General features: G+C 37.4%; 1 protein-coding gene across 3 annotated transcripts in view; it reads right to left on the reverse strand.

Annotated features, from left to right (window-relative positions):
* Positions 1-26,081, reverse strand: part of SPATA16 (spermatogenesis associated 16) — a 295,979-nt gene that overhangs the window by 251,992 nt on the left and 17,906 nt on the right. For all 3 annotated transcript variants that reach the window (XM_074298205.1, XM_074298207.1, XM_074298206.1), the window contains exon 2: positions 3,817-4,431. In XM_074298205.1, coding sequence (XP_074154306.1) covers positions 3,817-4,422 — 606 coding nt within the window. In that variant the 5' untranslated portion in view covers positions 4,423-4,431. The remainder of the gene's footprint in view (positions 1-3,816; positions 4,432-26,081) is intronic.

Consider the following 26,081-nt stretch of genomic DNA (forward strand, 5'->3'; position numbering starts at 1 on the left):
TCTTTGTGGAACAAATACATACCTCAAGATCTCTTAGAGAACCCATTCAACAAACCGTAGTTAAATCAGACAATTGTTACAGAACAAGCTCCTGTCTAAAATCATCTGAACAAAACATCAATCTGTTAAAATTAATATTTTAAACAGGTGCCACTATACCAAATTTCTCATAATATCCATGCTCATGGAATATAAAGCTTTTACACTATAGAAGAGATATACAATCTACCAGAAGATATAAAAAAATCATGAGGGAATTGGATTAAAGGACTAATATTCTTCCTTTCCTATCTAGAGTGGCTCTAAGGATGCTTCCATGACATCACAGAGTTATATAAGCTTCTATCTTAGTAACTTTTCTTGAACTACAATAGCAGTTATTCTATCCACTGTGCAACAGTTGCTAGAACACAGGATATGAAAGAATAGCAAGATAGTGGCTTGTCATAGGATTGAATCTATCTGAATTTCATAAAAAGAGGAATATAGTGAGAAATTGGGTCAAACAGGATGGATAACCATGGATGGACTGAGATCAGCATTGTTTTAGGGAACATCTAATAAAATTATAGACCTATGGAGAATATCGTCTTTTAAGGGTTCTTAACTTGGAGTCTATAACCTTTTTTTAAATATATTTTTTAGAATTATATTGCAATATAATTTATTTCCTTTGTGAAATTATTTTATGCATTGAAAAAACATGATCCTGAGAAGGTGCCCACAGGCTTCACCAATCTGATTGCCAAAGGGGCCAAGATATCCATTCTTTGATCATTTTTTTTGAGTCATTATCACTACTGGCAGGGTAGATGTTTACATCGTCACACTCTTGGTCAGTGACATTTGGGCAATGTGACTCATTTTCCAAGATTTTGGATGTCCTTGTAGAGGGATAATAAAAAGAGTCCCAGAGGGAAATCTAGGTTCTGAGGTCCTGGTTCTTCTTCCGCTCACAAGCTGTACCATTTTGGTCTCGAGGGCCCAGTTTCTTCCCTGGCATTCTAGGCAGATTCATTCTGCATTCATAAAAGTGATTTAGCATACTTCTAGGATTCCAATCAGAATTTCTAATTTATTCACTTGGTGGAATAAAACCAGACATAAATCCTTTAAGAAGAGCTTAAAAACTTGGGTCGTTGTGGCTTTTCCTGATCTTGGAATAACATAACGGAAGCCTAAATCCTCATGAAATTCTTACTGTGATTTGAGTTGTCATGAACATTTTCTCTCACTTAACAGATCTGTCTTTTTTGCCTTTTTGGAGTAAGAGATCAAGGAGCTGATGATACACTGACCTCTGAGAGGAACTAGAGCAAGAGCTGTCTTCGAATTTGACCTCTGGCATTCATTTGTGTGACCCTGGGCAAGTCACTTATTTCATCACAGATGAGATGAAGACCTTCATGCTGCAGTACCCCCCCTCTAAGCGCCATTGTGAGGGTCAGGGGAAAGTACATATATAAAGCAGTCCGATGGAGTTTCTTTTGGCTTCTGCAGAGCCAGGTTCTCCTCCATGAAAGTCAGCTGCATACAGGCATGGGAATATCCTGAAACCTACCCTGTCTGGTCACCCACAAGCCTATTTCCATGTTCCAGAACTCTGAAATCCCTTTACTTGATCATACTTTTATCATCCAAACTCTTCTCATGTCTCACCATCCCAATCCTATTTTTCATCCTCACTGTGACTTCTCATCCTCACTGTGACTCATTCTCACCATGACAGTAATTTATCAGGTCATCAGCCTCTTGCTTTCCTGGTCTTGACTCAGGGGTGAACTAATTCAGCTCTAGACTGAGCTCTACTCTTGACTACCCTGGTTTCTTATTCCATCATCAATCACATCTTGTCCAAATCCACTTGGATAATTCCCATCATTCATCTCCTTATCTCCCACTCATGTGCTGCTGAGTAGAGCCTGAGAAGTCACAAAATGTGGCAGAGTCCACTTGCTATTTCTGGGCCAAGTGTGTTTTTCTCTCTTACCTCCATTATTATCTATCCCAATCACCTATCACAAACCTCTTCTCAAGCTCTCTACGAGTTGTAGGGTTAACATATTATTTTCATAGATACCTCAGGGATTTGCCATTCTTGGTGTGGAGGGACTTGTGGGTTAGTCACGGTGGTACACGTTTGTAGTTTCAGCTGATGGAGTTGGAGCTGCTGAGACTGGCAGATCTCTTGAGCCAGCTGTAAACTGCAATGGGCTAAATTGATGATGTGTCCACACTTGACATCGGTATGAGGAGTCTCCGGGAATGTGGGACTATCAGGTGGTTTAGAGAGGAACAAATCAGTCTAGGACTGAAATGGAGCAAAGCTCCCATGTTATTAGTAAGTAGATGGAGTCTATGATCAGCTCCTGCATTCTAACCTGGGTAAGATGGAAAATCTTTAAAAAAAAAAAGTGTGTATGGGGAAAGCCTTGGAGAGCAACAAAAATACATAAAGAGATATAAAGATACACATATAAATATACAGACATTCACACCGAGATGTATACATGTGTATATTTGTGTGTACATATATGCATTAAAATATACATAAATGCATAATGTTCAAAATTCCCTCTGCTTAGACATTTGCAAACTTTTAATATACATTTTTTCACATATAGAAAATAATTGTGCATATATACAAATATATTGCTTCAAACACATATGTATGTCACTTATATTATAAATATATGCATGAGTGTATGAGTATATGTATCCTTCTCCAAGGTTTGCAAAGTGCTTTCTAGGCATGTACATATATTATACATACTGTACACATATTATAAATATATGGTATATTTACAATGTACACACATCACAATGCACACATGTACATATGCATATATGCATTTATACTTATATGAGAAAATGTATATAAAGTGCTTTGCAAACATTAACGCAAAGAACAGACCTGGGATATGATACTGTGGTATTCTATATGTAATTGTGCACACACACAGAAACAGAAATGCATATATTCATATATTTATGTATATATGTACATGTTTCCATAATACATATATGCAGAGACATGCGTGTGTAGAGAATAAATCTATGATTTCACTGATATATGGAATTCCCCAATGGGGACACTTCCTCTGTCAATTGATTGGCACTTTTTTGTATGCAGCTGAGAATCTCCGAGGGTTGCCTGGGGAACCGGGAGGGGAAGTTACTTGTCCAAAGTCACTTGTCCAGTGAGTGTTCGAGGAGATTCGAAGCCACATCTTCCTGACTAGAGCCTAGCTTTCTGTCCACTACAGCTGGCATTTTAAAGCACTACATAAACAGCAGCTGTTATTGTGGTTGTTCGATTAGCCTGTGCTTATGATGTCACTGGTTTAGGTTCCAAACGCCGTTCACTGGGCTACAGATTCAGAGCCCTAAGAAACCTGAGCTATCTTCAGGTCCAACTTCCTCACTCTGCAGATGAAGAGGCTCAGAGCAGTTTTATACCTTCCACAGGGTGTCTGAAGCAAGATTCAAACTCTGGGCTTCCCATCTCCAAGATCAGTAAGCACATAATTGAGAGAGTTGCATTTGGGGCCCAAAGATTAAGTCATTTGTCCCCATAGTCAGCATGGATCAGAAGGATGCAGCAAACCTGAGGCTTTAGAGTGCCAGCCTCCCTCTTGTGAATCTCCTATCTGGCCATTTGCAGGTGCACATGATTGACTGTTTGGGCAGTGGCCTTCCCAGTGCTGCAGCCCCCTAGGTTTATCTCCGGGCCCCCACGCTGGGCCATCACCATCTCCTCCTTCCCACGTCCGCGTCCGCCCCCACCCCCCACCCGCAGCTCCTTAATTTCCCTACCTCAAGGGCCGTTCTGAACTGGCCTGCCGCCACGGCGTACTTCTTCTGCCGGTAGCAGGTGCTGGCATCCTTGAGGGCGACCTGGAGCCACTTGTCAATCTGGGGCAGGAAGCTGAAATGGGGCCCATTGAGAGAGTCGGCGATCTCGGCCGCCGGACAGGGGCCCGGTGCAGCAGTGGACACCAGCGCCTCCACGAACTCGTACGTGACGTCTTCCTCGTCGATGTAGACTAGCTTCATCTCTACGTCCATGATGTTCTTGAGGGGGATGTGCGGCAGGGGCAGGGCGATCAGCTGGCTCTCCAGCTCGGTGACCCGGGGCTCCCGCTTCAGGGCAGGGGGCTTCTCCTCGCTCTCCATCCTCCTCTTCAGGCCGGCTCTGTCCAGCTCGCTGCTCTGCTTCTCCTTCAGCGCCTTGGTCATCTTGACCCTCTCATTCCCCATCTCCCCCTGCTTCTCCGGGCAACTTTTCTTCACTTCCTGGGGCATGTCCAGAGCATGCAGCGGGCTGGCCAGCATCACGATCTTTTTGCTCACATTCATCTTCGGGACCATCTGATCGTGGCAGGTCCTGTTCCCAGCATTCTCCAGACTCCTTGAATCCATCGAATATTCCTAGAGGGAATTGGGGGTGGGGGAAGAGAGGAAGAGTTAGGAAAAACAATCTAAGACACTTGGACCATTTAAGTCACTGCTACTTAGGGCCACTGCTTTATTCTTCAAATCTCTGGCTATAGCTTTTGCTGACTTATTACTTTACCTAGGGCAGTATAAGTTTCATCATCTTCATCATCATCATCATCATCATTATTATTATTATTATTATTATTATTATTATTCTCAAGAAGCATTTTTGGAAACATCTTAAAAATAATCACCCAGAGCCAAAAAACAACATCTTCTGCTCATTTTTATGGGGTACAGAGATGAACCAAATGGGAAGGTCTTAGGCACATCCGCTGAGGACAAAAAAGTCGAAACATCCATCTTGATATTAAAGGCAGGTGGCCTAGAACTCATTATAAAATACACCACTCACCTGCATAATAGGCTTTGGAGGAGAAAGAATTCTCTTAACCACAGCTGGTGCAATGAAAGGCTTCCAGAAATGTGGGAAGCGGATTTTCCTCCCTCATTTTCCCATTAATAATGAAAATGTTAATTTTACACAGCTTTAAACACCATTTTTCAGAACAGGTGTTCCTTTTTTGTCTTATTTATTTATTAATTTATTTATCTCTAAGTGGAAGGAACTTGACTTTCAACTTCACATTAATGCTGGGCATAAGCCCATATCATTTGGGTCAGAATGCTATGCTATCCAGCATCCTACATGTAAGTAAAAATGGTAATGTTGCACAGATCGGAAATGCTGCCAGAAATCACAATTGTTTTTAAAATGGAAAAAGCCATTTCTAAGAACATGGAACCATAGATCCAGAGAGAGAAAGTAGATCAAGAGGTTGTCTGGTTAGTCCTTCTGGGATAGAGATGAAAGAAGATCAGTTGCCCAAGATCCCTTGGATAGTGGGATAGGAATGCTTTTATTTTTACAGATGAATAAACTGAGGATCAGGGAAGATAACTGACTTGCTCAAGATGACCCAGGAAGTTATCAGAAGTGGGATTTAAGTCCATCTGATCCCATGAGCAGTGCTCTTTCCACTGTTGGTTTTGGAGTATTTTCTCTGCTACTATATTTGTCTCAGAGTATACGGCAGTATTTGGGCGTCAATCAATAACCTGCATTAAGCATGTTCTATGTACCAAGTAAGGTGCCAGGTGCTGGAAATACACCATGGCCCTCCTCCATTAATCATTATTATTTTAGTATTGGACAGCTTTTTGAAGCCCTTCCAGGAATTTTCTCATTTGATTCTTACCACTACTCTACTCCCACCTGACAGATCAGAAAACTGGCCCAGAGAGTTAAAGTTATTGCAGTACACTGTTAAAAGAGTCATCACAGAGTCAGTTTTAAGACAGAAGCCTTTGTATTCCTTGTCCAATGTTATTTTTAATAAGGTACACCAAAAGCAGGAAGAAAAAGAACAGATGAGTGACACATCAACATTAGATAAAAGGTCTCTCTGTCTTTTTCTAGTGCATTGGTTTCTTCTTAGTTCCAAACAGGAGTTGCTGCCCTTTAGAAAAATGTCACAACTTAGAAGGCTGAGAGATCAAGGTGACAAGGGTTGAGTCACTTAACCTAAGTTGAACTCCCAAGTAGTCTTTAAATGCTCGAGTTGGAAATCTGAAATCTGCTTACCATAAAAGTTCAAAAACAAAAGAGTCAGAACTTAGACCTGGGAGGGTTTCTTCCAGTCTAATTCAATTCAACTTAGCCAGCATTTATTAAATGCCTATTATGTGCCAGGCCCAAAAACGAAAGGAAAAACTGCCTTTGACTTCCAAGATCTTAGGCATCTTAAAGCATTCTAAGCCATCCCACCTAATGTCTGCTTTCATTTATTTAACACTCCTCTGTTAAGTGCCCAGTGTGTGTGCGATTCTGTGGAGATAAAGATGCTTCTGTCTCCAAGGAGTTTGCATTCTATTCATTAGAGACATATATACACATATATTAAAATGAGTTACAGAGTAAACACAAGGTGAAACAGGTTAGAGCCTTGTATTGGAGATGGCAAATGGGCATATGCTTTGAAGGAAGCAAAGATGGGAAAGGAAGGGAATACATTCCAGGCAAAAGGAAGCCTGTGCAACAGCATTATTAGAAAAAGGGAAAGAAAGGAAATGTTGTACATGGGAACCATCTGGCCAGAACACAGAGTACATGAAGAAAAGCAATGAACAATATATCCAGAAATATCTCCCCTTCTTTACCTTTTAATTAAAGCCATTAGAATAATAATGGGCTCAAATGTAAATATGCTACCTGGATGGTGAGAGTCCCTGAGAGCAATTCAAACAGACAAATCCTTTAAAGAAGTACAAGTAGTACTCAGAAATCTGAATGACTAATTTTGTTATTCTTTTTAGAAAAACTGCTTTTATCACAATTTTATTTCATTTTTATTTTTAAGAAATGATGTTATTATAGTTGTTCTGCTGTGTCCAATTCTTTGTAACCCTAGTTGAGATTTTTTTGGTAGATAGCAGTTTGTGATTTCCTCCTCCAATTCATTTTACAGATGAGGAAAAATGAGGCACACAGGATTTAGTGACTTGTCCAGGCTGAGGTCAGATTTGAATTTACAAAAATGAGTCTTCTTGACTCTAGGTCTGGTGTTCTATATGTTGTACAACATAGTTGACCATGTTATTATCTCACATATGGTTATTATGAAGAGTGAAATAAAGAAAGTTATTTATTTTGTAATTTATCACAATCACATTTTAGTGTGCAAAGAAAAGGATGATTTTACATAAAGCCATGAAATTATATTCCATGGTTTATCTTAAATTTAAAAAGATATTAAAAAGATTGCCTTATTACTGATCCCTTCTGAGATTTTTTTTATTTTTGAATAGTTCTGTAATGTTTTCCTGATGTTCTTTCCTTTAGAATGTATTTCTATCACTAATCATTAGCTCCCCCTTGTCCTGATAGAATTCTGATGTCATTTGGAGAAATTTTTTTCCATTGACTTGCATTATATAAAAAAAATGCAACTGTATTACTTTGAAAAAAAATCTGTAAATATAATATCTCCATCCTTGGGATATGCTGAGTATCACAGTACTTTCAAAATACGTAGCATCTGTCTATCACCCTTAAAAGAGTTTTGCTCTGGACAATGCTATTTTTCTTATTCATCTCCATATTTTTTTCATCTGTTTACATTTTAAGACCTCAAAATTTGGCTTTGGGACTGGCAAGGGATCAATTGTTATAGCTGTCAACACAGTACACAGCTACTGTTCAGTGACATACTCCACTGTGGTCCATTTTTATAAAACCAATGGCCTTGGTAAACAAATTTCAAAAATCTTCTCTTTTACCTTTCAAAGAACTGGTGCCAAAATGTGGGCTAAGATGAAGACATGCTGCTGACAGAGATGCAAGAGATAAATATGCTAGCCATGGTCCAAGAAGACCTCAATATTTTATAAATGTGAATTTTTGGGTAACAGCAAAATTTATTTTCTTTTTACTTTATATTACAGCAAAAAGTCCATGTGTTGGGTTCAGAACAGCAAAGATATAGAGCTGGAAGTGACTTCAGAAGTCTCATTCAATCTTCTACTTCATGTAGAAGTAAACTGAGAACCAGAGAGGTTAGATAATTTGTAGATACTTAGTAATGTCACAGTGGATAGAATATTGGCTTGGGAGTGAAGAAAAGAAAGATCAGATCCTCATATCAAACACTGTTGATCACCCTTTCCTCCTGGGTATTCTTTTCTATTTGGGTTTTTAATCACATACATGGCTCTCACCTTTCTCTAAAAGGTGTGACTTCACGTTTTTGGTCCTTGTTATGGACTCTTTAACCATATTTTTTCATACTGGCTGTATCTTCTTAAACCTCTTCTCTTAACTCTACTCTGGGTAATCTTATCAGCTGCCCTGGGTTCACTGAGCTCTGTGCAAATTATTCCCAGATCTATCTATCCCTCCCGAGTCAAGATCCTGATCAATAGTCCTGAACTGCCAACTGTCTATTGTTTCAGAAAGTACACAGTACTTCAAATTCAAAACATCCAAAGTCTAAAACAGAACTCTTTCATTTTCTTTCCCCTTAAACCTACCCCTCTCAACAACTTCTCTATTACCATCCTTCCAGACACCAGTCTCCCACTCTTTATTTTTCAGTCTGATAATACATCACTTTATTCCATATGTCGAATCAGTCACCAAATCTTGTTTTTTTCATAGAATTTTATTTACAAGTTATATGCATGGGTAATTTTGACAATTGCAAAACCTTTTGTTCCAACTTTTCCCCTCCTTCCCCCCAACCCCCTCTCCCAGATGGCAGGTAGATCAATACATGTTAAATATGTTAAAGTATATGTTAAATACAATATATGTATACATATCCATAGTTATTTTACTGCACAATAAGAATTGGACTTTGAAATTAACCTGTGAAGGAAATAAAAAATGCAGGCAGACAAAAACAGAGGGATTGGAAATGCTATGTAATGGTTCACACTCATTTCCCAGAGTTCTATCACTGGGTATAGTTGGTTCTCTTCATTATTGAACAAATGGAACTGCAAATCTTGTTTCTACTTTTAAAAATTTATCCTATCTTTTCTCTTCTTTCTCCTCAAAGAGCTAGAATCCTAATTCTGAGCTCAATTATTCCTCAACTGGAATGTTACAACAGCTTCCTCATTACTCTCCTGGCCTTGTACACAGTTGCTTGTCAAAGTATTTTCCTAAAGCAAGGGTTTAATCATGTTACCCACTTCTTCCACAAACTGCAATGACTTACTAACATCAAAGTCCTCTGTAATTTATAGCTCTGCACTATCAGACCCCTCCTTACCATCTCGCTCTTACATTCTCCCTTCTCTTCATATACTCTCTATGGAGTAGCCATTATGGCCTACTTGCTTCCTTGTCATCTCCGATGCCTCTGTGCCTTGCCATAGATCATCTGATATGTCTGGAGTGCTCTCCCCTTTCAGAATCACCGACTTCCTTCAAGACTCAACTAGAATGTTTCCTTCAGCAGAGGCCTTTTCCAGTCTCTTCCTCACCCTCCTGGCCCTTTCAGCTATTAGTGCCTTACAGTCTATGGCAGGAGGTTTTTTAGTGTGTCTGAGATCTAGATTAGGAAATAAATTACACCTTTATTTTCACTACCTTCTCACTGAAATTTAGCATTTCTTTTAATTATTAAAAAAATCATTCCAAGAAGGGGCTTGTTAATGTCACCAGACACAAAAGGAAGTAATCTAGAACTTTAGAATCCTGGGTAACACAGCCAAATTTATTTATTTTTTTTTCTTTTTACTTTATAGTACAGCAAAAAGTCCATGTGTTGGGTTCAGAACAGCAAAAATATAGAGATGGAAGTGACTTTAGAAGTCTGATTCAATCTTCTATTTTATGTAGAAATAAACTGAGAACCAGAGAGGTTAGATAATTTGTAGACAGTTATGTCCTTTAGATCCTTATCTAAAGTTGCCTTCTATCCATTCTGCATGTTATCTTATATGTCTGCATTTATATACATGCTGTATATAAAGGACCCATATCACCTGGTTAGGTATGCTTTACCTCACTCCCTAAGCCTCCCTGCCACATACCTGCCCTCTCCTTCTCTCATCCCTTTCAACTGGGGCATTGTTCCTGGATCAGTGTGTGGATCTTCTCCCATAATGAAGGAAAAAAGCAAATAAATCAGAAACAAGAGAGACAATCAAGCAATGAAACAAAAGGCAGAGAAGGTAGCGGAAGGATTTGAATCCCAAACAAACAGGACTATTTGTTACTAGTATTAAATTTAATATACACTTGAAAAAGATTAAGCAGATTTTTCATAATGGAAGTTGACAATTTTATACTCAATGGCCTTCTTTCCTCTATTCTTTGCATATTGAAATGCTGATGCTTAAGCTTTTATAAACATTTTAAATGAAAAAAATCAACACTTTTTTAAAAAGTTGTATAAAATGCACAAAAGGAGAGAAGACAGAGAGACAGAGAGAAAGAGGAAGATAGCCAAAACAGAAGGAGAAACAATTGAAGTAACCCATTTCAAATTTGGTACCTTTTCTCTCCTTTTTTTTGGATCCAAATTAACACCGTTTGGGCAAGATAGGATTCAAACTCTCACTCCAAAGTAGAGCAATGATTCCTTTGTTAACTCTTAAAGCTTACATACTAAACATAATGTTATTATAATATTTTTTTCCTGTTGTAAAATTACAGAAAATAAACAGAGGTGCCCAAGTGTGGCCTATCTCCGGGGAGAGTAGAACTTAAAATATTTTTGGCATTTCGTTTTTTAATTATGGACAAGGTCTACTTTATACGTTTTCAATGAACCCATCATTGATTCAATTTTATTCTCTCCCTCTTTCCCTCTCACTTTCCCTCCTTCCTTCCCCACCCTGTCTGTCTCTATTTTTGTCTCTATCTCTCTCTTTCTGTCTCTGTCTTAATTTCACTCTGCCTGCCTCTGTCTTTAGTAAATCATCAATTTGATTAACCCAATATTATTCATTGATATTGAGATATACTCTAATTACACTGAGGTCCGCTTTAATTACCTCAATTAAAACAAAATTTAGGGAAAAGCAATTAAAAATAATTATCTTTGTTAAAGAAGTGTTTTTTGTTTATAGGTGCCTACAAAATGTTCATTCTTTGGTATAGACTATGATATAAATTTGGTTTCTTCTTAGAAATATGCCATAAACTCCAAAACATTTTTTAGATATCAAAAGAACAGATTTCTTAAAAGTCTCAAACACTTTAATGATAAAAGGCACAAGAGGAAAGCAGGTGATCATTTTCTATCATTTTCAAGGGTCAGCCTTTTAAATTTACTTAGTGCATTTTTAAGAAAGGGTTTGTTTGCTTTGTGCAACCAAGCTCTGGGCCCCTCTGGACTGGGGAATGGAGGAGAAGCAGATGGCACGGCCTTGCAACTGGAAAGATACAAGTGTTTTCATGGCAGCTCAATGGAGAAAGCCAGTTTACTTATTGGACTTGCTGTTGAAACAGGCTGCTCAAATATGGATAGACAGTTGGAGGAGAAGAGAGAGCCCATTTTTAATGTACTATAGGAGAAATGCAACATTGCAGTTGCTATGGTTTTCATTCTTTAAAAAAAAAAAAAAAGAAAAATCTAATTTTAACCTGCTGTTGAATTCCTGTAGCTATGGGAGACATTCCTTCGGAGAAACTTCCTCCTTGTTAGGGTTGAGCACTGCACCTGGCTTTGTGTTAAGAGACCTGTGTAGTTCAGTCTTTTTTACAAGCGTCCATGTGGACTTGTACCTCCTTGTCAGGGAAGACAACTAGGTTATAATTATACCAGCCCCTTAACTCAGAATGCATGCTAAGACATACATAGCAGGCTCTTGCCAAAGCTCTATTCCCAAGGTGGTTGATCAACCTGATCCACGAGTGTCTATTTTTTATTTAATTTGCTCTGAGAGGGAGGCTGGCAGAGGAGATAGAGGACTAACTCTGGAACCAAGGGAACCATAGGTTCAAATCCTATCTCTAGCTCTATGACTATGGGAAAGTCATTAAACTTCTTAGTGCCTCCAGACAACACTTCTAGGAGTTCTTAAGACAGGATATAGAAATGTAGATTTTTTTTGATAATTGTATTTTAATATAATTGTCTTCCTTTGTAATACTTAACAAACCTTAAAGCATTATATAAACCTAGCTTCTTGTTCCTCCTTTGTTTTGAAGGGACCGATGGCTTCATGGATGGTGTCTTGACTTGTGGGAGAATTGGATTTAAGTGAGGCAGTTGTACAAAGTATCAGCCTCACTTTCTCTTCCAAAATTAATGAAGTTCAGTGGCAGGATAAAGGATGTATGATGGCCTGGAAGTAGGAGACCTGGGCAACTTTGATGTCTGATCAAGCTCTAAATACTCCACAGCATCGACTTCAGCCACCTTCAGCCACAGGCCAGTGGAACAAACTGTTTTCATCTGCCAGGGGGTTGTCTTCACATGCTCCAAACTGACTGAAATGTTTGAGATCTGTTGGAGATCCTCAAACTGATTTAGCTCATCTACCCAGACAGTTTACTAGATCGTGGATGCTGTTCATGCTAAAGGCGAGAGTTGGGTGGAGGTGGACACTAAAGATGGACAAGCAAAAGGATTGGCAAGTTCTCATACCAGAGATCTTTCCTGAGCATCCAATATGCAGCTATTAGCTTTGCAATCTCCTGTATTTTATTTTATGCATTAAAACATTATTCTGAGAAGGGGCCCTTGGGCTACACTGCCAAGAGGGTCAAAAATGCAAAAAGATTAAGAATCCTCATATTAAAGAGTGTTGTCCTTTGATAGGATAAGGGTACTTACCACCCCCCAAAAAGCAAAAATTGGAGTATTAGATTGAAGTAAGAGAGACATATCTTTGAGGAATAAAAGAGTCACCTTTGTATCCAACCCTGGTCATTCCACACCTGGAGTATTATGTTCAATTATCGGTACACTGGACTGTACCTCAAAGTGGGCTCCAGGATGGTGAAGGATCTCAAATGCTTACCTTATGAAAACAAACTGGGTTTCGATGGGGATGTTTAACCTGAAGAAGGGAAAGGATGAGAGAAGCACGATAGCTTTAAGCAACACAAGCTAAGGTGATAGTGTATGTATAGGAGAAATTGATAGTAGAAAGAGAGGGAAAAGGGTAAGTATTTATATGGCATCTACTACGTGCCAGACATTGTGCTAAGCTCTTTTTAAATATCTCATTTGATCCTCATAACAAATCCTGTGAGGTAGATGCTATTATCTCCATTTTTCAGTTGAGGATATTGAATCAAACAGAGTTAAGCAATCTGCCCCAAATAATATCACTAATAAGTATCTGAAGCTGGATTTGGATTCATTCTTCCTAACTCCAGGCCCAGTGTTCTAGTTATGCTTCACTAGCTATCTCAGGTGGGAGAACTCCTATCTTCTGCCTTGGTCACATTGTATGTGGAATTATGGGATTCAGTTTTAGGAACCTTACTTTAGGAAGGAAATAAGCTGAAAAATGTCTGAAAGAAAAACACTGTAGATGGTGAAGTTTCGTGTCATATGAGATCATTTGAAAGAAACAGAGATGGCTAGCCTAGAGAAGGAAAGACTTGTGGTGGGCTGTGGGAACTAGAGCTACCTTCAAGTATTGGAAGGGTCTTTTAGGAGAGAGCAACTGATTTGTTCCTGAAGAGGGTAGACCTATGATCCATAGGTGGAAGTCAGAAAGAGGCAGATTTAAACTCAATATCAAGGAGATTTCCTAATAATTAGAGCTATGCCAAAGGAGAATATTTCCCTGCCTTGGGAGGCAATGGATTCTCCATCGCTGGAGATCTTCAACCAAAGTCTGGACAGACAACTGATTGTGTATGGTGGTAGATGTTCTAATTCTGGTATGGATTGGACAAGAGGGTTACAAATTTCTCTCAACTCTGGAATTCTCTGATTCTGTCATTAAATTTGCTTTGGAATAGCAACAATGAAGATTTTCATCTAATAGTTAATGCACATTAAGCAAACTTAATGTGAGAAAAGGCATGGGGTCTTAACAATTTTAATCGGATTTCAACTATAATTATGACAGCATTCTACCATAAATACTATTAATTCTAGGGGAGCTATGGATATGGCTATCAAATTTCAACAGATTTGAAAAGTAGATCTGTCCAATTGAAGGACATAGTGTCAATTGCTGGCTACTTGCAAGCTTTGGGCCACACAGTCACAGTTTTGAGGCCATCGCTATAGCTGTATCCATTTAATGTTATGAATTATATTTAGTAGAGAAACACTCACAAAAATTCTTCTAAACTCTCAAACCACTGTTTTTTTCTTTCAACAGGCAATTCAATCATTCCCACAGACCTCCAAGAATCAAATTCTGTTCAGTTTCATAATCCAAAATAGGATTAAAAATCCTTGTTTGCTATATCACACTTCAGAAATTCAGATAATGCCCCAACAAACCAGCATGTTCTCAGTAACTCAAATGAAAGTAAACAGTTCACAAAAATTATTTTTTGGGGGGAGTAATGAATTTGGTAACTTTCCTAAAAACAAGTACACATACTTTTATTTTGCCATTTAAATAGATAATTCTTTGGAATAAGATAAAAATAGCTAGAATCTCTTTTCTAGTCTTTGCTGGGGATGGTGAAGATATTACAAATTAGATCCAATTCAACAAACTCTACTATATGTCAGAGTATGTTTTAGGTACCTTTAGGTAGACGAAAAATGAGACAATCCCTACTATCCATGAGTTTGTACAGGGTGGATACAACAATGAATTAATTAGTCAATAAGCATTTATCAAACATCAACTATGTGCTAGTCACTGCTAAGTCCTAACAAAGAAAAACATGAAACAGTGCTTGTCCTTAATTTGTAACTATGTGTAAAATATACTTAAAAAATCCCTATAAGGTAATTTTGAGGGGAAATTACTTGCAACTAGGGTATCAGAAAAGGCTTCAAATATGGCTAATATGGAAAGAGGTTTTGCATAATTTCAAATATATAATTGATATATTGTTTGCCTTCTCAGTGGATAGGAGAGGATGGGAGGGAGGGAAAGAATTTGGAATGCAAAATTCAAAAAAGAAAAGACTGTTAAAAATAAATAATAAATTAAAAAACTGAAACCAGGAAAAAGCTTTAAGTAGCTAATGGTGCTTGAAAAGAGTAAATATTACACACACATATATGTACTATGAGAAGGAAGAGGCTAACAATCATGGAGATAATATTTCAATGTTTTAGCCTATTCTAGTAGCCAAGTTTATGACCGACATAAAATGTGGGTTATTCATGGGAGGTGGGGATTTTCTAATCTTTATAAAATGACTATGGTATAAACTGACATCTTTACAAGTGGGGTCTCTGCTGATACAGCAAGGGTGTCCATAATGAATGTGTCTTCCAAAACTCTTCATCAAAAATGATTGCTGAGACAATTAATTTCTGTGCTTTGCAGGTGGCAGAAGTTAGAAGAAGTATGGTGTCAGTGTTCTTCTGAGACCTTCGGCCACATTTCTTCCTTAACTTAAAGGCACAAGCCTGCCAAATTCATAGAATCTTGAGGAAAAGCTCAAATCTTATTCTGAATCTTTGCAAAAAGCTCTTTTGCACCTACTGAAAGCTGGCGCAAGTTTCTATTTATTTAAGGAGCTTTAACGTGTGGAAGTATGGAGAAAAATACTAATTTCTCTTCTTGCCAAAAAATTTTACTCCGGTCCAGTACACAAACATAATTCCATCTTTTTATTGATATGGCTCTTAATTCCAAGAGCTTCAACTTCCTTTACAAATACTGTTTAACTCACAACCTACAAGATCAGTTGTTATTTCTATCCCTATTTTCCAAATGAGAAAGCAAGTATAATGTGATTAAATGCTTTGCTTGCAGAGAATTGCACAACTCATCTGGGAGAAAAAAGGTCTAAAGCACCTATCTTGTGACTCATCCTTAAGTGCACTGCTCACTGGGCCTTCACAGATAATACCTCAGAGCAAAAAATTAGTTTTAAATTTAAAACTAGTTGGGAAGAGAGAAAGTTATCTTTTTTTTTTTTTGCTCTTGAGATTAGATCTGTATCTTGTCATTCATTTAGAATGTGTACAGTAAAATATTTTTTCTCTCTTTGGTGGAACTTGGATTTCCAGAGTTACGCTCCCAATCATGGATATTCACAATGATAAGATATTTTATGTAATGCTTACTATGTACCAGGTATTGTTCTAGCACTCTACAGGTTCATATAATTCTCATGACAATCCTGGGAGGTAGATGCTATTATTATCTCTATTTTACAAATGAGGAAACTGAGGTTCAAAAGAGATTGATTTGCCCATCAGGTTCCCAGTCTAGTGTTTTACCTCCCATGCCATGTAGTTGCCCAATACCAATGGGAAAAAAAAACAATTATTAATTTGCGTTATCTCGCCCAGTTAGTCTCAGGGAGACAACTAAGGAGGAAACTGGGGTGGTTCTATCAAGCTTCTAGACTTTTAAGAGTTATTGATATAGAAATGGAGGCCTCTTCTCTCTTGGATGTTTAGGGAAAAAAGAGAAAAGGATGATAGACTTCATGAATCAACTTCATATCAAGGACAGATATCTGAATTAAAGTGATGGGTACATAATAGGGCTCTAGGGAAGAGCTTCACATAGACTGATATTGTGCATTTACCATAGCTCTACTCTGTATACTATTTGTTCTTTTCTTAACTGAAAAGAAATTTATTAATTCTCTAAGCCTTGTTAATTTTTGCTTGAAAGGGATACTGGGTGATGCCATTATCAAGTGCTATCAAATAAAATCATTTTTTTAAATTATAAAAGCAATCCATCAAACAAGAAGTTTACCAAAGTATACTCAGGATTTTAGTGTTATTTGAGTTTATGACTCTAAAATTCCAACAGTAGTCTCCCAACTTCCCTCTTTTACTATTGTCCTTTTGTATCCTATTAATTCCTCTAAAAGTGATCTTATATTTTAGTCTAACATTTTAATTTTGAATCTAAATAAATTGTACCCAGAGATGCATATTTACTTGTTCTAAGTCACACAGATAGTTAAGTATCAGAATTGAGATTGAAATATAGTTCTGATTTCAAGTCTAGCATTCTTTCCACTAAACACAAATGTCTGCTGAATCTAATTGATAAGTATTCCAGATTATTGAGTTTTCTTGCTTTCACGAGTGCTCTCCTCAAAACTTTCAATGTCATTAGAATATTTTGTTTTTTTCTATTAGCTATACTAAATGTCAAGAAGGAATAAAATTCTCTAATGTAACAGAATAGTTGGCTGATATTACAACTTCAGTTGCTGATATTACAACTTCAGTTGCCAACTAAATGAAGGTTTGTAGATCTTTTTTTCCTGGTTCCTATTTAGGTAAAGTCAAAGTGAGCTTTGATTTTAATTGATTTAATTTGATTGAATTTAATTTGATTTTAAAAATCAATCAATAAGTATCAAACAATGCTAAGTGCTAGAAATAGAAGAAGCAAAAATAGTCCCTCCCTGTCTTTTAGAAACTTACATTCTAATGGATAAGATGACACATCCAAAACGTATAAAAATATGCTGCCCATAGAGGTTATTTATGTCTTCATGGGATATCTTAAACACAGAGACAGGTGACTTGTCACAAACATAGATCTTTTTTGAATACTGCCCATCCCTGCCTCTTGGAGGTAGAAGGGGTAAAAAAAAAAGACTTGCTCTGTTCTCCTCTGAGAGAGGAAGTACAAGACTAAAACTGTCTTCCCAATAAATAATGCTCTTCTAGGAACACAGTTTTTAGGTACACAAGTCACTGACATCTCTAGGATAATACACCTATAAATTCTTTACTCCTCACCCAATGCTAATGACACAAAAGATCATTACAAAAAATGAAGAATGGATAAAGAAATGAATAAATTCATAGTGAGCAGAAAGCAGAGAAGTAATACAGATTGGAATGTGTCAAAAACACAAAAGAATGAGTGGATTTTTTAAGTGAGAGATGAGAATTTGCTCAACCAAGATTCACCTGAGTTCACCCAAGGGGAAATAACCCAAATTCTCTAGGGAGGCAAGCTGAAAATCAAAACATATTGAGGTACTGGCTTCCCCTACAAGTCTGCTTTCCAAAGGATCTTTCTCTTCCCACCTGTCATAAGTCTGTTTCCAAGAGACTCTGAAACCATGTATGTCTTCTCTCAGGCAAGAATGAAAAATATATCTCTTTTTCAGAACTCTCTAATCAACTCAGCTCTTCAGTCACATAGGGTGACATCATCATTCTCTTCTCCAATCTAGAATCACAGTCTACCAGCAGTATTGAACTCCTTTGGTAATTGTGTGTGTGGGGGGATGGAGTGCTAGATTCCAATAAAACAAATATATTACTGTGCTGACACATTAAATTGATAAAAGTTGAGTTTAAAAGTCAATGATCTTTTTTTAGGACAATATGAAAATTAAAAGAGTAAGACAAATCATAGAAGTTCTAGAGCTGAAAGAGAGCTTAGGGATGTTTTAATTAATACCATCCTAGTGTACCCTTTCCCATAGGTTAAATGAATTGATTGAGGTTGCACAGAACCCGAATTTGAACCCAAACTTCATAATTCTCAATTCAGTAATCTTCCCATGATAACACAATGAAATATTGGACAGAACTTAGCAAGTATTTAAGACTATTTGCTCAGAACTATATCTTTCACTAGGTATAGGATATAAATACAAAAAAGAAATGATCTATGTCTTCAAGGAGTTATAATTCTATCAGGAGAATACATTGTGTAGACAGACAAAGAAATACAAAGTTTATACAGGGAGTTTCATAAAGATGAGAGCATTCACTGATGGAGATTCCTCTAAAGTTTCCTGTAAGAGGCGGCATCTGAGCTGCGACTTGGGGGTTCTAAGAGGCAGGAATGAAAGGGGAATCCCATTCCAGACAGGGCATGGACATGGAAAATATCAGGCCTGGGTCAGAGAACAACAGCTGGTATGGCCATTTTGCCAGAATGTGGAATGAATGATGGGGGTGGGAGGAGAATAATGTCTGGAAAGGAATGGTAGGAGCCAAACATGGAGACCTTAAGGGCAGGACCAAGGGACCTATATCTTAGTTTTAGCAACACAAGGGAGTTATTAAAGACTTTTGATTAGGGGAGTAAAAGTATCAGACATGAATTTGAAGATTAACTCAGTAACTTAATTGAACTACTCAATATTTAGAAACAAAAATTTTGCTTGAAAAGAAGCATTGTTTGGACTTTTATAGTAATATGTGAACTAAAAAATATTCAGAATTCCAAATGAAATGGGGAAGGTGAATAAATCTTTATCAAGAACCTGTACCAGGCACCGTGCAAAATACTTTACAACTATTTTCTCATTTGATTCTCATGTCAACCTCAGCATGTAGGGACTATTATTACTCCCATTTAAGATATGAGTTAATGGAGGCAGATAGAAGTAAAGTGTCTTGTGTGTTTGGGATAAATTAGGAACTTCTTGTTACCTTCACAAAAGGATTCTGTATTATTCCAATATTGCATATGATAACACTCAGAAAAGCTAAGTATATGAATGATTATTTGAAAACTAGGAATGTCAGTACCTAGAACAGCGACTGGTCCATTGGAGATGTCTTACCCAAGGTTACATACAAAGTGTAAAGGTTACATACAAAAGAGTACTTTTAAAAAGTAGCTTTATTATAATTAAATATATTATTATATATTAAAAATATCAGATGCAAATAACCATTCTTTTCACCAGCCAACAGCAACGAGAATGATGGGCGCCAGCCAGTTTATTAACTAAGAATGTCAGTACCTAGAACAGCTATTTGTCTATTGGAGATGTCTTGTCCAGGGTTACATACAAAGTATATGAGACAGGACTTGAACCCTGGTCTTCTTGAGCCCAAGATCAGTATTCTTCTCCTCTATCTGACATTCTATCCAACTGAGTACTTTTTAAAAGTAGCTTTATTATTATTAAATATATTATTATATATTAAAATATATCAGATGTAAATGACCATTCTTCTCACCAGCCAATAGCAATGAGAATGATGGGCACCAATCAGTTTATTATCCTTCTTCGAGTGCTAGAAGCTTATTTCCTCCTCTAGAAATTTTTGGAATTAAAAAAAAACCTGATATTTTAGAGGATCACTCAGTCAGTTTTAAATCTTAAAAGAAGAGAATTGTTTTGGCACATAATGGAATGAAGGAGGGATTTGGGTATTAAAGGGCTTACTTGTGAATCCTGGCTCTGCCAGTTTTTAAACTGTGTGATCTCATTCCAGTCACAATATCTATGCACCTCAGTTTTCAAGGCTAGAAAATGAGATTAACAATACTATCTCAGAGGTTTGTTTTCAAGGAACTTAGCTAATATAGTGTGTGTATATATGGAAATACAGACACACACATAGACACACATAGATTGTGTTTATATATGTTGAATATATCTATATAATGTCTATGTTAACTTATTCTTATCTTTGAAATAAACACACATGTATATATACACATGTGTATGAATGTTTATGTGTGTGTGAATGTAGAGTCTATGTACACATTTGTGCATATATCCATGTCCGTGTGTGTATGTAAAATAAATCTGTTTTGTCAACCATAGAATATCTAACCAGTGAAATTTGGAAGGTAATTGTACTTTGGGGAGTTTTGAAACTGAGCACTGAGGTATGATGTGACTCTAAGAGGCAGCCTGAAGACAAGGAGGAGGAAGTTTGCCAACTAGTGCTAAAAACGATCTGAGGCTCAAATCCAAGAGTAGTTTTAAAAAACAACAAAAGTTTTCACAGTTAACTACTGGTACATCCTACATAGTTCAGGATTTTAGTGGCAATATGCTGATTATTTTTTTCAGGCATGTGTGCTAACACTGTAAAGTGGGTCAGTCACAGTTACGACTGATCCTGATTTGGTATATCCTTCATTAAAAAATAAAAAAGTCAAGCTCATGCGCATCTTGAAGAAAAGTTCAAACCTTGTTCCATCCCACTGGCAAAAAACTCTAATTTCAGAAAGCCAGTCCAAGCTTCAATCTACTCAAGGCACTCTGCCACACAGAGGTGTGGAAAAATATTAATTTTTCCCTCCTGTTGAGAATCCAACATTTGTCCAGAACAGAAACACCTCTTCATCTTGTATCAATATGGATCTCATTCCAAGAGTTTCACATTTTTTGACAAATGCTATTTAACTCACAACATAAAGAGGGAACCATTATTTTTATCACTATTTTCCAAAGGAGGAGGGGAAGCCCACAATAGAATTAAGTGCTTTTCTTGCAGAGGATCCCACCACAAATCTGTAAGAACTGATTGAATCAGCGATCTCAGGCCTCGGGATTCTCCTGTGGTGGTCTGTTGCTCTACCTCGAAACCTTGCCCACCACATCAATATGCTGTTGACTGATGCCATTCTCTCCATGAACCACAAGCTGGAGATGAGTTTCTGCAGCCAAAACATTTGTGTGTGTTTAAAAAGCAAATCACAGCATGCACTGTCGGGGGACTGTGTGTCTAGGAGAGCTGCCATTTTTAACTAAGGGTACACCAACTCCCAAACAGTGACAGCTGATCTGCTTTTTACACTGTTGACACACATGCTGGGGGAAAAAAAGGGTCTTACCAGCAACATTCCTGCACTATGAATTATTCATGGCTTTTACATGAAGCAATTGAAATCAACTCTGAGAGCTGACTTTTGGATAGCCCTTTTGACAGAACAGCAATTTACCCATTTAGTATCTTCCTACCAATGCCAAGGGAAGGCAGGTGGGGCTAACCCTTCTCCTTCATCTACTTCAAGATTGTCCGAGAGGTTTATTTTATGCTATACATATTATAAACATTGGTAGTTGGAAATAGAGGAAGTTGGCCCCCTGCCTATCCAATTGTATATAAGAGTCTACCCAATTGGCATTTTTCAGCTTGCTAAATTTTTTTTTTAAATTTACATACATATCATATGTAATATGAAAAAGAAATAGTTTCTACTAAATGACAATTGCTTGTCTCAGAATCAAGAGGATTTGGATTCAAGTGCCAATTGTGACATATATGAGCTGGAAAAGTCAGAAAATCCTCAATTTGGTGTTAAAAGGGACCTTTAGAGATGGAAACTTGAGACTTTATAAATTTACCCATAATGTTGCTAAACATTAAGCAATTTTAACTTTAGCCCCAGTATTAGATGCTTGCTATCTCTGCTCTTCTATTAGGGATTTTGTTAGCTAGCCTCAAACACAAGCCTTCATTGTTGTGATGATCTTTTAAAACTTTGTTGTCACTCTGTGTTGTATCGTGACTGTTTCTTGTGTGAACTGTATCTCTTTTGAGTAATGCTGTATCATTGCTTAGTGTGCATTATGATGTTCTGAAGTTTGATTTAAGCATCATAGGATCATATGTTTGCAGACTGAAAGGAATTTCAGAGAATGTCCAGACTAGGAGTTCTTAGCCTAGGATTAAGATTTCAAGGGATCTGTGAATCTACAGGGGAAAAAATCGCATCGAACCTCGAACTGAAGATTAGCATTGCCTTTAATTATTTAAAATGATATTCTGAAAAAAAGTCATCTATTTTACTGTTCTGCCAAAGGGATCCATGATGCTAACAAAGTAACCTTCCTCTAATCCCCAGCTTCTTAAACCTTGGTTTGAGAACCCACTCCTATGAGGTCTCCTAAGTGAATGGTAAAATCATGAAATTGTTTTATCAGTAAATGTTGGGTTTGTATGCCTATTTTAAATATATACATACCAAGGGTCACATAAAAATTTCTTAGGCAAAAAGGGGTTATGAGTGGAAAAACTTTAACAAGTCCTGATCTAGTCTAACTTCCTAATTTTACAGGTGAGAGGAGGCTCAGGCATGTCAAGGGATTTACTTGAGTCATAAAGCTAAAGTTCTTAGATAGGATTTGAACCCTGGTCCTCCTGGCTCTGACTAGAGAGCTCATAAAAAATGACTTGGTCAGATCATATCTGTCATCATAATATGATCAGGGAGCATTGGGAACACCTCAGTGCCTAGAATTCTCTTCCCACTGGATGCCACATACTTCATAATGGCAGAAGTCATTATGCAAACATGCATCTGACCATGTTTATCTTCTTTTATTCCTTTCTTTTAAAAATCACAATCTGAGAATCACTCTCTCATTGCTTCTGTCAAGGAGTCTGCTATGAGCTGAACTTATGCAGGAAAGGTGCTTGGTCAAAGTTTTATTCACTTAAGCACATGGATCTTTGTAGTTGACTTTGTAGTCAACAAATACTAAAAGACACTTATTTTATATTTCTCCTCCCTATTAACTGCGTGACAATGAAGCTATGGTTTACTGTAAAAAAATCTCTAAAAGCCAAAGAAATCTGTGAAAGCTTCCTATTCCCATCTCATGGTAGCATCAAGGTCACCTTGAACACCTGTATAGATGAAATTCTGATAAAAACTTTATGAAGATGAAAAGTGGGTTTATAAAGTGGTTTAGAAGTTATTGATGCTCCTTTAGTCACTTCTTTTTTATATAATAATGCTGTCCGTGATTTATTTCTAATCAAATATTTAGAGCTGGAGAATACTCAGAGGTCAGTTAGTTTTATTTTTTTTCCATAGAAGGCCCAGAAAGATTAAGTGACCTGCTTGTGGTCACATAGGCACCTAGAAATAGTTTGCTTCAATCAAGCATTCCTTAAATACCTACTATGTGCTGGATACTGAATTAATTACCTGGGATATCTCCAAACAAACAAAACCACAAATCAAAACCAGTCCCGGATCACAGTTCAGTTCTAAAACTTGATGCTTGAAGAACTAATACTCAATACTACCAAACATATTTAAAGCTGAAGAATACTCAGAGGTCAGTTAGTTCACCTTCCCTTGTTTTACAGAGAAGGCCCAACAAGATGAAGTGACCTGCTTGTAGTCACAGAGGCACCTGGAAATAGTTTGCTTCAATCAAACATTCCTTAAACACCTATGTGCTGGACACTGTACTAAGTACTTGAGATATCTCCAAACAAACCAAAACCAGTCCCAGACCACAAACCTGATGCTAAAACTTGATGCTTGGAGAACTAATATTCAATTAAAATTGCATCCTCTCTAGCACAGATTTCCTTTTTGTGGATTTGGTCCAGTCCAGTCAGTTTTTCAGGTTGCCATGTTCTCAAAGACTTTCTTAGTTTTCATTTAGCACTTTGTTGACTCGGATGTTAGAATTCAATGATGGTCATTCTTCAGGCACCCATGATTACGCAGGGAACCTATTCCATTGTCTTTCTGGTCTTACCTACAGATAATTTGAGGTAATAAGATATTACCTCTCTCTCCCCCCCCCCCCCCACCAAGAACCCCATTGCTACTCAAGTAGCTGGGGATGATATTCTATCTTCCACTATATTCCCTCATTATATTTAACAAATGGGGCAGCACATGGACTCTGAAGACAGAGGGAGGATTTTAGTTTCAACTCAACCTGTGGTATTTAAGCTTTCTATTACCTGGGCCTCAGGTAGGCCTCAAGGGACTAAACTGGCACATCTAGGCGCTGTGTAGGCTAGGATTGGGCCATTTTATATTCAGTATTGCCTTCAGTCACTGGACAGCGCTGCTTAATGGATCTGACTTCAGTTGTAAGCCCATTGAGGGCAGGCATTGTTTCACAATTTTGTGCCACTTACTCAATGCAGAACTAGAAATTAGGTTAAAAACTGAAGATACTAGATGAGGAAGCTCCTTTACCAAGACAAGACAGCACTTCTGCAATTCTAGAGCTATATGGAGCACCAAAGTGTTAGGTCCCAAAAGACAGAAAGCATCAGAGGCAGGATTTGAATCCAATCCAGGTCTTCCTGGCTTCCAGGCCAGCAAACTATATCCCCACCTCACCAAACTGGTTCACAGTAAGTGCTTAATAAATGCTTGCTGATTGTGATCTTTTGTTTGACCACTGAAGCTATGGAAACATACAGCTTATCTACATAATAATAATAGCTAGAATCTGTAAGGAAGCATTACTATTTGCAAAATGCTTTGCAAAACATCTCATTTTATTTTGCAATAACTCTTGGGAGTAGAGGGTAAAAATAAAATAGATAAGCAAACCAAAGCAGTCAGACATTAAGAGACTTGTTTAGGGTCTCATAGCTAGTCCTCATCTGAGATTGGATTTAAAGAAGGGTCTTCCTGACTCCAACATTCTATCCACTGAACTATCCTGTTGCCTGTCATTTGGATAAGTTAACCTTGCCAGACTATTTGCCCTCATCAAGGTCACAAAATAAGTCAGTAAATTCATTAGCTCTCTATTGCTTCTGTTGGCATCAAAGCAACTATATTACTCTTGCTCCCTGGAAAGTGAAGGAAATGATTTATAAGTGAATGACTTTATAGATGGGAGATAATGATCCTACCGCTCTACAAAGTATTAAGTATTGGATGAGTAATTGACAATTAAAGAAAGATTTTTTAAGTCCTCACTCTGATGGTTTTTGGGTGCTATCTTTATGATTTCATTTTAAAAGTTTTTCCCAGCTTAAGCAATGACAATGTTTATTTGGAGAAAATGGATTTCTATGTGGGAGGAGTGAATGCTGTGAGAGAGAAAGAGAGGGGAAGATCAAAACATGTTGGAAGCATTTTCTGGATTTTGTTTCAATCATTTTTCAATTATCTTTAATGAAGATTTAAAGTTTTATGGATTTTGGAAGTGTTTGAGAGCTGGTTAAATATTAATCACTCGTTTTATAATTTCTCAATTACTCTTTGTTCTTGAGAAGATTGGGGAGTCAAATAATGGTTCGAGAAATTGGCAAACTCTTGGTTTGAAATTCAGATCTAACAAAGCAACCGACTCTTAAATCTCCATACAGGATGTCCTCAAAATCTTAGTCAAGTTTTAAGCTATTAGAAAGCTTAATCAAGTTATTAAAAATGTTCAAAGCTAGTCAAACTAAAAATTTCACCAAGATTTTTGAGATACCCCATATTTTCTTCACATATACATGAGCACCCAAGCTGTGTTTGAAGATCAATTCAGGAGCCATCTTCTCCCAGGACACTGG

This window comes from Sminthopsis crassicaudata, chromosome 3 (genome assembly GCF_048593235.1).
Source record: "Sminthopsis crassicaudata isolate SCR6 chromosome 3, ASM4859323v1, whole genome shotgun sequence".
Classification (NCBI taxonomy): domain Eukaryota; kingdom Metazoa; phylum Chordata; class Mammalia; order Dasyuromorphia; family Dasyuridae; genus Sminthopsis; species Sminthopsis crassicaudata.